We start from the raw sequence: 16,985 nt of genomic DNA on the forward strand, positions 1-16,985 counted from the left end.
CTTCACACAGTTCGCAATGAGCCAGGTGGCCCAAACTGCTGCATATACCCTGACTGCTTGCACGGAACACAAGAGAAGTGACACAATTTCCCTAGTTAAAAGAAATTCGTGTTAGCAGGCAATATTAACTAAATATGCAGGTTTAAAAATATATACTTGTGTATTGATTTTAAAGAAAGGCATTGATGTTTATGGTTAGGTACACATTGGTGCAACGACAGTGCTTTCTTTCGCGAATGCGCTTGTTAAATAATCACCCGTTTGGCAAAGTAGGCTGTGATTCGATGAGAAATTAACAGGCACCGCATCGATTATATGCAACACAGGACAAGCTAGATAAACTAGTAATATCATCAACCATGTATAGTTAACTAGTGATTATGTTAAGATTGATTGTTTTTTATAAGATAAGTTTAATGCTAGTTAGCAACTTACCTTGGCTTCTTGCTGCACTCGCGTAACAGGTAGTCAGCCTGCCATGCAGGCTCCTCGAGGGGTGCAATGTAATCGGCCATAATCGGTGTCCAAAAATGCCGATTACCGACTGTTATGAAAACTTGAAATCGGCCCTAATTAATCAGCCATTCCGATTAATCGGTCAACCTCTAATTTGAACGCCCCAACCTTTCCACCCGCTGCATTCCCAGACACGTTCCGTTCATGACTGAAAATAGGTGGACCATTCAGAATCCCCCCCACACAGTCTTTCGGAGCTGCATGCTGGATACTCTCTGGTTGGAGTGTTGAGGTGTGGTCTGGGTTGGTGCTATATCAGTGTCTAGCTAAGCACGTCGCATAAGGATTGTCCACGTCTTATGGGCCAATAGTTTGACTACACCTTCCATCCATCCATCCCGTTATGTTCCAATGCTGCTAGAGACGACTGCTTTTTCTGCAAAAACCACTTCAGCAAAAACCCATAACGCCCTTTAGGTGAATCATTTTAGAAACGGTGGAATAAATTCCAATACTACTGTATTTTGCCGCTCTCAATTCTACAAAGTTATTCTCAATTTAGCTGTCACTTGATCACTGAAAATTTGAGTGATGGATTTCTGTGTTACATACATTTTAACTTTTTACAAAGAGGATGAAACACCATGATTTAATGACTCGTTTCCATTTGGAAGAGTGTATAATATGTGTGCTATAGACTGAGTATACCAAACATGAGGAACACCATCCTAATATTGAGTTGCACCCCCTTTTGCCCTTCAGAACAGCCTCAATTCATCAGGGCAATGACTCTATAAGGTGTTGAAAGCTTTCCACAGGGATGCTGGCCCATGTTGACTCCAGTGCTTCCCACAGTTGTCATATTGGCTGGATGTCCTTTGGGTGGTGGACCATTCTTGATACACACAGGAAACTGTTGAACGTGTAAAACCCAGCGGTGTTGGCGTTCTTGACACACTCAAACTGGTGTGCCTGGCACCTTCTACTATACCCCGTTCAAAGGCACTTAAATATTTTGTCTTGCCCATTCACCCTCTTAATGGCACACACACACAATCCATGTCCCAATTGTCTCAAGGCTTAAAAGTCCTTCTTTAACCTGTCTCCTTCATCTACACTGATTTGAAGTGGATTTAACAGGTGCCATCAATAATGGATCATGGCTTTCACCTGGATTAACCTAGTCAGTCTGTCATGGAAAGAGCAGGTGTTCCTAATGTTTTGTACATATTAGAATATAATTTGATTTGTTTTCCCTCCCTTAGGGTGTGATCGGTGTGCAGCTGGTGGTTACCATGGTAATGGCCAGTGTCATTCAGAAGATCATACCTCATTATTCCTTCGCAAGATGGCTGCTCTGCAGCGGAGGGTAATGTAGAAGTCTGTACCTGCTGTTTCCGTTTCTGACGGTGTCTTTAAGAGCCATGATTTAATCTCCTCACTGGTTTACCCTTCAGAACAATTCATTTCAAAGGATGCTTAACAATGTGGAACAGAGTGTTTGCTCAACTTGTAAACAGTCTCTCTCTGTTTACAAGTTGTCTGCTGAAAGCAAATTTTCTGAAAACACAAAAAGCATTAAAAAACAACAACAGAATTAGTCGTATTGCATAGACCAAAGGGTATCATCAGCTATTGGGACGACCCAAGAGGACTGGGAATTAAAATAAAGCGCCCGCCTCGTTTCAAATAATTAGCGCCAGATGTGTTTTTGAGTAAACAGCTCCTCAGAACACACTTAATAATTCATGAGTGCTTTTTTCAGGGGGCTTTTGAAGCATAAAAAATCTTTGACGCAAGCTGGAGGCCCATAGTGTCGCTCCAGAGAGATCCGCAATTAAGTTTCCCCTAATAAACAAGGCAGCAGTAAACATGTTGTGCCCCACAAATGATGCAGCACCCCCTTGGGCCAATTGAGGTATCCTGTGTGACTAAAACATTTCAGTTATCGTGTGTAACCACAGATTATCCATTATTTTGACCAGATACTCAAGTGGCCACTCTAACAATGAAAATAAATGTCTCTAAAAATGGAAGGCAGTTAGCCTTGGTACAAGTCGCTTTAGCTAATCCTCTCCCTGTACGCCATGTGATGTGCCAAAGAGACTGGCCTTTCTGCCATCTTCAAATATTAACATTCTATCATTACTGTGCTCAGGGAGAACAGAGGCTTTGATCCTGATTCGATCACCCTCACAGCTATCGTCCAATCACAACAATTATGCAAATATTGGAACTCATCACTTTCTCCACAGAACACGTTGTATATGGTTGCCAAGCAACCATTTTTTGTTTGGCCAGATAACACCAGTCTGTCAAAAGTTGCTAGCTCAAGTCTAAATGATCTAAGTAAATACATCCTGCAATTCCAACCACAAAATGTCTTAGTTTTAAGACTCAAAATACATTTTGCCTAGCTAACAGCAACATTTTTTACTTTTGTTATAAATTCCAATTCAATTTTCAAGTCTCCACATGTTGTCATGGAAAATATGTTATTTCCAACAACCAATGAGAAACTCCACCATAAATCTAGTGCATATTGAACGTTGAGATTTCGGCAGTGACAAGGACTGGAATGTTAGCAAAAGAGACTGGGAGGAGGCAAGATCAGGTAGGACCATTCTAGCCAATGAGGGGCAGATACGTGTGTGAACAACAGGCACAACTCCGATATAACATATTTTTTCCAAAAGTTGCCGGGATGTGATGTCTTATCAGTACACTCGTAATAACCTAAGTACTACGAAACTTCTATTCGATCAAATAAGCCACACGTAGCAAATAAGCCATTCAATGTTTTGTTAGCCAAATTCTACACTCATTGATCTGTGTGTGTGGAAAAACGCTCCCTGCTGTATAAGACCTATTTTGGGCCCAGTTATCCCTCTCTATCTTCGCCTCTTCCTCTCTGGTGTGACTCACAAATTTCAGTTAATCACTATAGCTCGTGCCTTGGGCCAAGTGTAATTTTATAAATGCCGGATCTCTATGGCAAGATGCATCATTAGGGCTCCCGAGTGGTGCAGCGGTCTAAGGCACTGCATCTCAGTGTTAGAGGCGTCACTATAGACCATGGTTCGATTCCAGGCTGTATCCCAACCAGCCATGATTGGGACTCCCATGGGGTGGCACACAATTGGCCCAGCATCGTTAGGGTTTGGCCGGGGTAGGCCGTCATTGTAAATAAGAATTTGTTCTTAACTGACTTGCCTAGATAAAGGTTAAATAAAAAAATTCACCAAGGTTTCTGAAAATCAGGACAGTGGTGTTTGAGATATTGTGTGTGACTAACGTATGAATGAACGGACAGACAAATGGATGGACGTACGAAGACCGATCCACAGTCAGTTCCCAAGATTAAATCCAAGCCCTCCACTCCTCCTTCCCTTATGCCTCTCACAGCTTGTGACAAGTGGGTTTCTAAACAAAGTTAGAGGTTGTGTGAAATCTTAGTCTTCAAAAGGCTGCGCTTAAATTGGCTCTTTTTTATTTTTAAGTCCAGTCCTCAAGGAACACAATAACTAGCCTCTTTGCTATCAGGAGTGAATTAGTTGATTTTAATATGTTAAGATGATTTGAGGGTTGTCTTTGCCCTATGTGTGTATTTTGTTAGGTAAAGGATCTCAAAATCCAGCTCATTTGCTATGTGATGGTCCTAATCATGTTCAATCATTTAGGCCTGGAACGACAAACTGTTGTCCTATAAATCATAAACGCCTACTTTTTGAAGCCATTTTCCTTTTTTGAGTATGATGATGGATTATGTCACCAATACTGGGTCCTGGAGGGTCACAACCTATGTAGAATTGCCTATATTGTTATTGCACAGCACTAAAACCTCCAATCCACATTACTACTGTCATTGATGATTATTTTATTTAACCTTTATTTAACTAGGGAATTAAGTCAATTAAGAACAAATTCTTATTTACAATGAGGGCCTACCAAGAGGCAAAGTGCCTCCTGCGGGGACGGGGGCTGGGATAAAAAAATCTAAATGTAGGACTCTCTGCTATTAATTGGTTAATAGATTGAGGTGTTTCCTTGCTAGGCTTCAGAGTAAAAGCCTGACTACCCTGTATCCCTCCTGAACCAGGACTGGGGACCACTGGTGTAGTTCTAAAGCTACCTAGATTACTCACTTGTCTCCTTCCTCCCTCTGTCTCCTCTCTCCTTCCCCAGTCTTCGGTGGTACCAGCACCCTACGGAAGATGAGTTGAGGAACCTTGCTGGAAAACAACAAAAAAACAAAGAGCAAGAAGGACCGGTAAGAAGGCAGACTGAGGAGGGTAGGGGTGAGGAGGGTAGGGGTGAGGAGGGTAGGGGTGAGGAGGCTAGGGTGAGGAGGGTAGGGGTGGGGACGGCAGTGGCACAGAGGGGAGCGAGTGGTGCCTTTTGGATCAGGCAGGAATTAAAAGAGGAGTGGCAGACGTTTGAGAAGGGTGGAGAACACAGGCGCGACAATGGAGAGATGAAGCGGATGTGTTTAGGAGGCTTGTTTAAGGCCTGAAGTATTTTTGTTGTTTGTTTTTGCCCGTGAGCAAAGCTAGCCTTTGCTTATCAGAATGGGCTCTGACTATCTTGTGGTAGTGAGTTAAAGGGATACTTCAGGATTTAGGCAATGAGACCCTCTATCTACTTCCCCAGAGTCCGATGAACTCGTGGATACCATTTTTATGTCTCTGTTAGGGTTGACCCCATTTAGTCCACTGGTCGAATGTTTGATCAATAAGCTGTTGGTCGACCGAGATTTCTTTAGTCGAGCAGTAGCAAACACCTGTCTCATTCGTCTGAGTGCACTAATCCATTGTGGAGGCCGTGGGGATGGCACATTCCATCAGTCCAAGACATTTGCTACTGAAATTGTATATGGTTATATTATGTAAGAAGAAAAATATTTTATGACAAACACGCTTTCTCCCGCGTTGGATAGTGGTCGCTGTGGTTCTGAAACACATCAGTGCGCTGTTGAATTTACAGCTTTTCCTAGACCATGTTGCTATGTGCATAATAGCAAAGTTAACCAGCATATTGGTGTTGAGAACAATGCAGCGGAGGCAGCAGCGGAGTTAGGAGACGAGAAAACAGCCCTTGCCTTAATTGTATAAGAAAAGTGAGGAGAGCGGAAACCCCAAATGAATTAGGTCTATAATCAATAGCCTAACTGTTGAATGTGCCTAGCTTTATTAATCAACCATATTCAGTACCAGTCAAAGGTTTGGACACACCTACTCATTCCAGGGTTTTTCTTTATTTTCACTGTTTAAAAAAAAACTGTGAGTGACTGTGTGACTAGCACCCGTTGTCTTTCTCTCCTCCCTCCTCCAGCGACCACCACAGAGCATCAACAGTGTGTGTCTCGCTGTCAGTGTTGCTGAAGCGGCAACCTACAGTAAAAAAATTGTTAAACAAATCCAAATATATTTGAGATTCTTCAAAGTAGCTATCCTTTGCCTTGACAACAGCTTTGCACACTCTTGGCATTCTCTCAACCAGCTTCACCTGGAATGCATTTTCAACAGTCTTGAAGGAGTTCCCGCATATGCTGAGCACTTGTTGGCTGCTTTCCCTTCACTCTGCGGTCCAACTCATCCCAAACTATCTCAATTGGGTTGAGGTTGGGTGATTGTGGAGGCCAGGTCATCTAATGCAGCACTCCATTACTCTCCTCCTTCAGCCTGGAGGTGTGTTGGGCCATTGTCCTGTTGTAAAACAAATGATAGTCCCACTAAGCGCAAACCAGATGGGATGGCTTGTCATTGCAGAATGCTGTGGTAGCCATGTTGGTTAAGTTTCTTAAATTCTAAATAAATCACAAACAGTGTTACCAGCGAAGCACCCCCACATCATCACACCTCCTCCTCCATCCTTCACAGTGGGAATCACACATGCGGAGATCATCCGTTTACCTACTCTGCGTCTCACAAAGACATGTCAGTTGAATCCCAAAATCTCAAATTTGGACTCATCAGACCAAAGGACAGATTTCCACCAGTCTAATGTTCATTGCTTGTGTTTCTTGGCCCAAGCAAGTCTCTTCTTTTTATTGGTGTCCTTCAGTAGTGGTTTCTTTGCGGCAATTCAACCATTTTAAAGCCTGATTCACGCAGTCTCCTCTGAACAGTTGATGTTGAGATGTCCGTTACTTGAACTCTGTGAAGCATTTATTTGGGCTGCAATTTCTTAGGCTAGTAACTTTAATGAACTTATCCTCTGCTGCAGAGGTAACTCTGGGTCTTCCTTTCCTGTGGCGGTCCTCATGAGAGCCAGTTTCATCATAGCGCTTGATGGTTTTTGCGACTGCACTTGAAGTAACTTTCAAAGTTCTTGAAATGTTCCGGATTGACTGACCTTCATGTCTTAAATTAATGATGGACTGTCATTTCGCTTTGCTTATTTGAGCTGTTTTTGCCATATCATGGACTTAGCCTATTTGGTAAAATACCTTCTTCTGTTTACCACCCTTACCTTGTCACAACACAACTGATTGGCTCAAACACATTAAGAAGGAAAGAAATTACACAAATTAACTTTTAACAAGGCACACTTGAAATTTAAATGCATTCAAGGTGACTACCACATGAAGCTGGTTGAGAGAATGCCAAGAGTGTGCAAAGCTGTCATCAAGGCAAAAGGTGGCTACTTTGAAGAATCTCAAATATAGAATACATTTTATATTATACTTTTTTGCTTACTACCTGATTCCATATGTGTTCTTCCATTGTTTTGATGTCTTCGCTATTATTCTACAATGTAGAAAATAGTAAAAAAAAAAAAAAACCTTGAATGAGTAGGTGTGTCCAAACTTTTGACTGGAACTGTATGTTGTCGCTTCAGCAACACGGACAGCGCGATACACACTGATGTTCTGTGGTGGTCGCTGCAGGAGGGAGGAGAGAGAGACAGACAGCACTATACACACTGATGTTCTGTGGTGGTCGCTGCAGGAGGGAGGAGAGAGACAACGGGGGCTAGTCACAGTCGCTCAGTTTTCTTGTTTTTTTAACACAGCGCAGCAAATCTGAGCCAGGCCCAGCACAATCAAATCAATTGCGTCGGACCCCTAGTCATTTGTCTTAATTATTTCATCAAACAGTTAGCTTAAAGCATCAGACAAGCTCAGTGCATATAGTTGATTTGATTTAAACACATAGGATGTGTCTATATATGGAAAAATACACATTTTTAGAGGTAGTTTTGCGAGCCAATGCTAACTAGTGTTGACCGATAGTCTACGGTTATCTACTAGGATGGACACAGAGGAACTTAACTTGTGACTCTCTACTACAGATGTGGATTGGGGCATGTTGCCTCCTCTGCTTCCTGAAGTCACCAATCAACTCAGTAGTATATGAACAGCAGTTTTTTCAGACTCCAACAAAACAAGCTGTAACCCCACACATCAGGGGTCATGACGATGCTATGGCCAGTTCTGAAAATAGGCATGCCATGTCATGTCTTTATTCATAATCTGTATGGCCGTCAGTGGTAAATGATCATATTCCATATCTACATTCTGTGTTACTGCCTTTAGCCTCACAGAAATCAAGGTGTGTCATTGTGAAATGTTCTGGAACATTTTGAGAATTGAAGTGTATGAAGTTGATGCTATCTAGATTCACGCTGGGGGCCACGAGTTAGTCCTAGACCATTCCTTAGGCTTCCATGAGGCAGGTCGTAGCTCAACGCCAGACATTTGCTTATGCTTCAAAAGACGGATCACTGTCCTTTTGCCTACTTGTGCCACACATGTCCATTCCTTTTGTTGTGAAGCCCTTTTCTCCAGTCAGGTGCCACAGAATTGAAATGTGTCCAGGGCATGTTTGGCTCCAGTGTCTTGCCGAGGTATTGTCTTCTGAATCCAGCACACACAGAGCTGAGCAAACACTGCCCTGTGTCCCGAAGGCCCACTAGAAAGGTCAGTTGGTCCCAGGAACAGCTGGCCCAATCCCTGCCGTGTGCTACTCTTGCAGCCTCTCCTGCACGTCGCCCCCTTTAGCCCTATGACAAAATATTGGATTTATGAATTATATGGGCCCTAATCCGCACTACAAAAGAGAAGGCATCAGTGCTCAGTACCCCTTGGTTAGGTTGATAATAGAGACTAAGTTAAGGAAGACTCCCTCCATGACGCTAGCCAATTTGATGCTAGCAGATGCCCAAATGACCTTGTACTTGGGATGTGTAGTTATTTGAATATCTGAACAGACATTAGTATTTCAATACTTGTGAGTATTCGTTTATGGGAGTATTAAAATGTACATAGGCCTATTTTAACATTGAAAAGGCTTTTTCTAAATTAAAATATCCATGTGACATTGTTACATACAAGAATATACCATGACATTTCAAATTATTAATTTAATAAAACAAAATTGTCCGTTTAAAATTTTTTTTTTTTATCACATGCACGTGAGCCCCATTAAAAATACCGGTAGCTGACCACTATCCTTCATGTGTTTCAAGTTGGCCAATCAAAGAGGCTCAATGTGTAGCAAGTGGAGTGAGAGTTCACTAACGCAATGCCAGATGGAATAAATGACGTAATTAAAAGTGTGTGAATTGAGGAGTAGGCTACAACGAGCAACCAACAGGTAGGCTGTTTTTTTATTTGAATGGGGTTGGTCAGAAAGCACGGCATGTGGCCTAAATTAGCCTAACTACTATAGCTATCTTCTCTACTACTAGACTACTCCAGTCAAGACGAGCACTGTTAACGTTATGGGATGATAAATAACGTGGCTGTTACAAGGTATCTAGTCTTGGCTGTAGCCGAGTTGCCTTGGCATCTCTCTCCCTCCGTCTGCTCAGTGTTGCCTAACTATTTTTAAAGGAAAGTACCCTTATCTGTTGGTTGATCCATTTGTCGCTGGAAGTCGCTAGATGATATCATGCAGCAGTGCTAAGGTGAAATGCATGTATTTCGAATATCCCGATATCTGGCAAAATGATACTATTTGAACAGTGGAATTATTTCAAACCCCATCACTACCTTGTACACAGATCAAGTTTGATTTAGTCCAGGGTATAATGTATTGTTCTTTAGGGCAGCCAGTAAATGGACATGATAGCAGTATATTTGTATTAAGCAATCTTTGCTGTGCACTTGATTAGAGGTGGAACAATGACCACGAAAAACATGAGTACACCTGCCTGCAACATGTCTATCTGGTAATGATTTGGCGCTGTCTTTTGTCCCAGGAGGAACAATGGCCACATAGATTACAAGCCTCTCACCATTCCCAAGGACATAGACCTGCAGCTGGAGACCAAGTGCATCACAGAAGTGGATACGTTAGGTATGTGGCCATATCTACAAACACTATTCAATTATCATCTTTATGACCTTTGTTTTGTCTCTTAAACCTCAACAAATCTTCATAATTCAGTATTTGTGCACATCTACATTTCCCCCAAATATCAACATCCCAATCCAGAACTACTGTCATAAATCAACAAACTAATTCTCTTCCTGCTGCTCCTCCTCTTCCCCCTGCTCCTCGTCTCTGCAGCGTTGCACTACTTCCCAGAGTTCCAGTGGCTGGTGGACTTCACAGTGGCATCCACAGTGGTGTATCTGATCACAGAGCTGTACTACACTGTGGCCCAGCCCTCAGGAGAGATGAACATCAGCGTGGTGTGGTGCCTGCTTGTCCTTGCCTTTGTCATGTATCCTTCAGTCAATACATCGTTCAATACATCCTTCTCTCTTTCAATCACTCTTTTTATATCAAATCAATTTGACATTTGTCTAGAGGATGTTGAAGGTTCAATTTGATCTCACCTAGTAGCACCGTCAAGCCAAATCAAACATTTTGGGGTTAAAGACCTAGTAAAAGCGTTTCAGTAGTATTCCCCCCCCCCCACACACACACACACACTGAGAATCATCCCTTCTGTTGCTGGTTAACAGAGAAAAACCTGAGAGAGCCTTGATTGTTTCCAGGCTCCATTTCAGTAGTCAGGGAGCATCAGGAGAGCAGGCAGTTAGTGGCCATAAAGTGACAGACACGGCTCCAACCACGGCCTGCCACCACCTGTCTCCCCCTACCTGTTACTTTCTTCCACGTCACTATATCATACGCATTATCCTTCGCCACAGTCAATCTTTCCCACACTCCCTGTCGGAACTGGCTGAGTGCGGTCGGAAGGCATGTCATTTCCTGCCTACCTGCTGAGGAAGATTGGATGCCCAATTTTCACAGCCCACCAGACTGATTTGCCTGGGAAAAGAAGAGACTTTGAGGTGGTGGGAGGAGGAGGAGGGGGGAGCACGGCTGGATGGATGATGAAGATGATGATGGGGATGCGATGGTCTGTGTGTTAATGCCACACTTGATTTCAGATTCCCATCTCCAGCAACCCTCTCGGGGTGGTAAAGAGCCAGAGGCTGCAGCCAGGCACCTGCTGTTAACCTCGACTTGACGCAACTCAGCCATGGAATGGAATCTTAAAACGGCTAAGTTTGAATGTATTTAGCAGATCAATTTTTTTTGTGCAAGTTAGGAAAAACACAGGTTGCAGTGGCTCAGTATTAGAACTCATGATTGTTCCTGAGCTCTGAGTTTGCACCTAACAGAAAGGGGTTTCTATAAATGTTGATGACGTTGAATACCCACACTAATACACATCAAGTAGAAGTTAGTTAGCCTAGACTTATCAGGACAATCAGTGATGGTATAACTGGAATGGGCAAAAGCTACTCTTACAGAAATGCTGCTGCAATATTTGCACCTTACTTTCTGTGGCTGCTTCCCAGATAGTGTTTAGGGGTACGTTAGCAGCAGCCTCACCGACAGCTCTGTCAATGGGGCTGCATTGCTCTTTTGAGAGGCTAGGTTGAAGTTGTCAAGTAACTTTTTAAAATGCAGCCTTTAGTATCCCGGTTTTGACCCCACAGGAAAAAGTCCATTGGATTCCCCCATTCAGAATGGCCTGAGACATTGGTTAGTGAAATAAAGGCTGAGCTCCCCCTCCGTGGAGAGCCAGGCCAGCTCTAGAAACACGATGTGTCTTTACTTAGCCCACTATAATCACTACAGCCAGACACAGCAAAAAACTACCATTCTAGGTCTGAGGAAGCCTGGCCCATTGAACCCCAGGGTAATGTATGACAGCTACTGTTGAGGAGGGAGACAGACGCTAGACTGTGTGTGTGTGTGTTGTGTGTGTGTGTGTGTGTGTGTGTGTTGCGGGTCACAATGCAGTAGTGCTTCTGATACATCTGGTATATTATGTTAATGAGCCACCACCATTACTCCAGAAACATGTGTAGGATGCATAGTCACTTCACCCGTACCTACATGTACAAATTACCTCAACTAACCTGTATCCCCGCACATTGACTCGGTACCAGTACCCCCTGTATATAGCCTCGTTGTTGTTTTATTGTGTTACTTTTTATAATTGTTTGCTTTAGTTTATTTGTAAATATTTTCTTAACTCTTTCTTGAACTGCACTGTTGGTTAAGGGCTTGTAAGTAAGCATTTCACCGTAAAGTTTACACCTGTTGTATTCAGCACGTCACAAAGTTTGATTTAGATTTTTGATCTCTGCACAGCCTTGGCGCTCAGCAGTATGATTTGTAGGCTATATTTCATGAGGTGTGTGTTTCTGCTGGTGTGTTCCTTAACTCCCATGCCCCACAGTAAGACTCTGTTCTCCCTGACGGCCTTCTACTTCAAGCTGGAGGAGGGCGGTGAGCGCTCGCTCTGCATCACCTTTGCTTTCTTCTTCTTCGTCAAAGCCATGGCCATCCTCATCGTCACCGAGAACTACCTGGAGTTTGGCCTGGAGACAGGTGAGTGGGCCATGAACCGTCTGTCAGTACAGCTAGATAGCACTTCTTCAGTCCTGTGCCTGGAACCTATTCATTAGTGCAAAACGTTGCTTCCATATGAATATTAACCTTAGGACTGACAGGCTGGTCTGGCTGTTGTTCCAGCCCAGTGCTAACACATACAATTCAACTCCCCAAGCTAGGTGTGTTAGTGATAGGATAGAATAGCATGTAAACCCTGTGGTTCCCCAGGACCATAGTTGAATCCGTTTTTCTAATATACTGTAATTGTTGTTTTTCTTGTATTGGTAGGACAAATTTTAAATATAGAGATGTTTTCATTTCCTTCTAGGTTTTGCAAATTTCTCCGAAAGTGCCACACATTTTTTAGAGAACCAGGGGTTGGAGTCCCAGTAAGTAAGAGCTTCTTCTATCAGTATGCATGGTGTCATGAATCTAAATGACTCCTGGACTGTGTGTTTTGACACATGAATGTAAAGTAGACTTTAACCCAGTATGACTGTCTCTCTGTTCTTTTCTGTAGGGGTCCCATATCTAAACTCACCTTTAAGCTGATCCTGGCCCTGCTCTGCTCTCTGATTGGTGCATTTCTCACCTTCCCCGGCCTACGATTGGCCCAAATGCACCTGGACGCCCTCAACCTGACCACAGCTAAAGTCACACAGTGAGTTCCTTTCAGTCTTCCTTCCTCCTCATCCAGACCACAGTTCAACATAATACAACAGCTGCTGTTTTCCCATTCATCTATGAGTTTGCTGCAGTAGTTGTGTGATTGTTATGATGTTTTCAGATCAGTGCAGTTAACACATATTGGAGTGGGGAGACATCCAATGAGGACTCATTCACTTTTCTCAAGGACTCTTGGATAGGGCAAGGCTTTTGCTGACAAAAATGTGTGACCCATTTATGTTATTCCTGTCTCCCAGGACCTTGCTTCATATCAACTTCCTGGCCCCTCTTATTATGGTATTGTTGTGGGTCAAGCCCATAACCAAGGACTACATCCTGAACCCTACCCTGGGGAAGGAGAGTGTGCCTTTGTAAGTTCACCTCTGGGTTGTTTCGTTTGTCATTTAATATTTTCCCAGTGCTTTTCAACCACATGTATGGTGATGACACGGCACACCCAAGGTCAAAGACACAGGCCTTCCCAAAGTTTGACATATTTGTAATAAGTTGCATCATGTAAAGCAGCTTCCCATCTCCTCTCTTTCCACCTCTCCCTGTCACCCCACCCCACTTCTCTTCTTTCCTACCCTCACCTTCTCTGTCTTCCTCTCACGCTATTGACTTGGGATGGCCAATCATTTTCCCTCACACTGACTCACACACTATTTATTTCTCTCTCACACAGTGACTGTCTCTCCTCTCCCCACCAGGATGACTGAGGAGACGTACGATACGTTGCGTTTATGGACCGTCCTGCTGCTGTGTGTGCTGCGCCTGGCCATGATGAGGCACCACCTCCAGGCCTACCTCAGCCTGGCCCAGAAAGGCGTGGAGCAGATGAAGAAGGAGGCGGGACGCATCAGCACCGTCGACCTGCAGAAGATGGTGAGTGACACGTTGCAGATCTGAGCAATATGGAGAAAAAATAATCCATATCGCAATAAATTGACCAAAGTTCTTCGATAACAATAAATTAGCGATACATTATGCAAAAGTTTTTGGGTGGGAATTGTTAGATTTGGGCAATATGGACAAAAAGTAATATGATAAATATAACTATTTGGCCCAATAACAAAAAATTACAGTGTTAATATTTTTTTTATGGACAGTTACTTTACATTAGTGGCAGGGCTCTAGACAATTTTTTTCCCCAGTGCCAAGTAAGACAACTGAGATGGTAGCTTACTTTTTGACTCATAGGCTTTTTCATCTAACATATCCAGGAAATGCATGATTTGATATTTCAATGTGCAACCTGTCAAAATAGGATCCAGAATGATCAGATTTATTTTTGGCTCTTCAGAGAAATGCCGACATCTTTGTGCATAGGCTATTAATGTTGACCAAATAAAGATTTTAGAACAATCTACAGGAACGTTATGTAGCAAATTTACAGACGTAAGAAAAATGCTTTGCTAACAAGGGAGGCAATGTCGGTGTCTAATTTTCAGTTTATCGTCCCAAGTCTAGCGCCTTGAATCAGACAATACTTTGGCCTTGACAGATGGGCAGGGTATGAGAAATCTAAAACCCCATTGTTTTTCTGGATGTAAAAGGGGCTTAACTGGTGTGTGTAGCAGGGGTGTGGTAATGGGCACGGTCGGCCCGTCTGTGCAGTTGAATTTCTGTCATAAAAAAAAAGAAGGGAATTTTTAAGCCAATTTCCTGCGATTTATATACAGTACCATTCAAAAGTTTGGGGTCGCTTAGAAATGTCCTTGTTTTTGAAAGAAAAGCAGATTTTTTTTTGGTCCATTTAAAATAACATCAAATTGATCAGAAATACAGTGTAGACATTGTTAATGTTGTAAATGACTATTGTAGCTGGAAACGGCAGGTTTTTTCTGATCAGTTTGATGTTATTTTAATGGCCAAAAAATGTGCTTCAAAAACAAGGACATTACTAATTGACCCCAAACGTTTGAACGTTAGTGTACAGTTGAAGTCGGAAGTTTACATACACCTTAGCCAAATACATTTAAACTCAGTTTTTCACAATTCCTGACATTTAATCCTAGTAAGAATTATTCCCTGTCTTAGGTCAGTTAGGATCACCACTTTTATTTTAAGAATGTGAAATGTCACAATATTTCAGCTTTTATTTCTTTCATCACATTCCCAGTGGGTCAGAAGTTTACATACAATTAGTATTTGGTAGCATTGCCTTTAAATTGTTTAACTTGGGACAAACGTTTCGGGTAGCCTTCCACAAGCTTCCCACAATAAGTTGGGTGAATTTTGTCCCATTCCTCCTGACAGAGCTGGTGTAACTGAGTCACGTTTGTTGGCCTCATTGCTCGCACACGCTTTTTCAGTTCTGCCCACACATTTTCTATAGGATTGAGGTCAGGGCTTTGTGATGGCCACTCCAATACCTTGAATTTGTTGTCCTTAAGCCATTTTGCTACAACGTTGGAAGTATGCTTGGGGGGCGTCATGATGCCATCTATTTTGTGAAGTGCACCAGTCTCTCCTGCAGCAAAGCACCCCCACAACATGATGCTGCCACCCCCGTGCCTCACGGTTGGGATGGTGTTCTTCGGCTTGCAAGCATCCCCCTTTTTCCTCCAAACATAACGATGGTAATTATGGCCAAGCAGTTCTATTTTTGTTTCATCAGACCAGAGGACATTTCTCCAAAAAGTACTATCTTTGTCCCCATGTGCAGTTGCAAACCGTAGTCTGACTTTTTTATGGCGATTGTGGAGCAGTGGCTTCTTCCTTGCTGAGCGGCCTTTTAGGTTATGTCGATATAGGACTCGTTTTACTGTGGATATAGATACTTTTGTACCTGTTTCCTCCAGCATCTTCACAGGTTCCTTTGCTGTTGTTTTGGGATTGATTTGCACTTTTCGCACCAAAGTACGTTCATCTCTAGGAGACAGAACGCGTCTCCTTCCTGAGCGGTATGACGGCTGCGTGGTCCCATGGTGTTTATACTTGCGTACTATTGTTTGTACAGATGAACGTGGTCCCTTCAGGCGTTTGGAAATTGCTCCCAAGGATGAACCAGACTTGTGGAGGTCTACAATTTTGTTTCTGAGGTCTTGGCTGATTTCTTTTGATTTTCCCATGATGTCAAGCAAAGAGGCACTGAGTTTGAAGGTAGCCCTTGAAATACATCCACAGGTACACCTCCAATTGACTCAAATGATGTCAATTAGCCTGTCAGAAGCTTCTAAAGCCATGACATCATTTTCTGGAATTTTCCTAGCTGTTTAAAGGCACAGTCAACTTAGTGTATGTAAACTTCTGACCCACTGGAATTGTGATACGGTGAATTATAAGTTCAACATTCTGTCTGTAAACAACTGTTGGAAAAATTACTTGTGTCATGCACAAAGTAGATGTTCTAACCGACTTGCCAAAACTATAGTTTGTTAAGAAGAAATTTGTGGAGTGTTTGAAAAACTAGTTTTAATGACTCCATCCTAAGTGTATGTAAACTTCCGACTTCAACTGTATATATCCTTTATTTTTGCAAATGTATTGAAAATTAATTACAGAAATATTTATTTTACATAAGTATTCACACCCCTAAGTCAATTCTTTGTAGAAGCACCTTTGGCAGAGCTTTCCACACCTGGATTGTGCATCATTTGCTCGTTCTTTTCAAAATTCTTCAAGCTTTGTCAAATTGGTTGTTGATCATACTAGACAACCATTTTCAGGTCTTGCCATAGATTTTCATGTAGATCAAGTCAAACCTGTGACTCGGCCACTCGGGAACATTCACTGCCTTCTTGCTTAGTAACTCCAGTGTAGATTCGGCCTTGTGTTTTAGGAAACAACTTAAGAGGCCCGCCCAAGAATTTCAATGGCACAAAAATCGCTGGGTTTGAAGAGTCTGTCTTTACTCTTTTCTTGTGCTTTCCAGGTGGCCCGTATTTTCTACTACCTATGTGTAATCGCACTGCAGTATGTGGCACCCTTGGTGATGTTGCTGCATACAACCTTGCTGCTAAAAACCTTAGGTGAGTTTGGTACCATCATCAGAAATTATTGTCTGTACAGTATATTGAACGTTTTAACAGCAGTCTTTAGCCCACCACTCTG

The 16,985-nt window shown here is 42.6% G+C and overlaps 1 protein-coding gene across 1 annotated transcript in view; it reads left to right on the forward strand.

The window, feature by feature from the left end:
- The window catches only part of LOC106585770 (transmembrane protein 161B-like), a 31,014-nt gene that overhangs the window by 12,402 nt on the left and 1,627 nt on the right, over positions 1 to 16,985 (forward strand). The window contains 11 exon segments of the mRNA XM_014172366.2: positions 1,722 to 1,825; positions 4,642 to 4,708; positions 4,710 to 4,726; positions 9,661 to 9,758; positions 9,972 to 10,128; positions 12,109 to 12,260; positions 12,592 to 12,652; positions 12,784 to 12,924; positions 13,187 to 13,300; positions 13,640 to 13,814; positions 16,807 to 16,903. Of these exon segments, the coding sequence (XP_014027841.2) occupies positions 1,722 to 1,825; positions 4,642 to 4,708; positions 4,710 to 4,726; positions 9,661 to 9,758; positions 9,972 to 10,128; positions 12,109 to 12,260; positions 12,592 to 12,652; positions 12,784 to 12,924; positions 13,187 to 13,300; positions 13,640 to 13,814; positions 16,807 to 16,903 (1,183 nt within the window).

The sequence above is a fragment of the Salmo salar genome, chromosome ssa24, assembly GCF_905237065.1.
Source record: "Salmo salar chromosome ssa24, Ssal_v3.1, whole genome shotgun sequence".
In the NCBI taxonomy this organism is placed as follows: domain Eukaryota; kingdom Metazoa; phylum Chordata; class Actinopteri; order Salmoniformes; family Salmonidae; genus Salmo; species Salmo salar.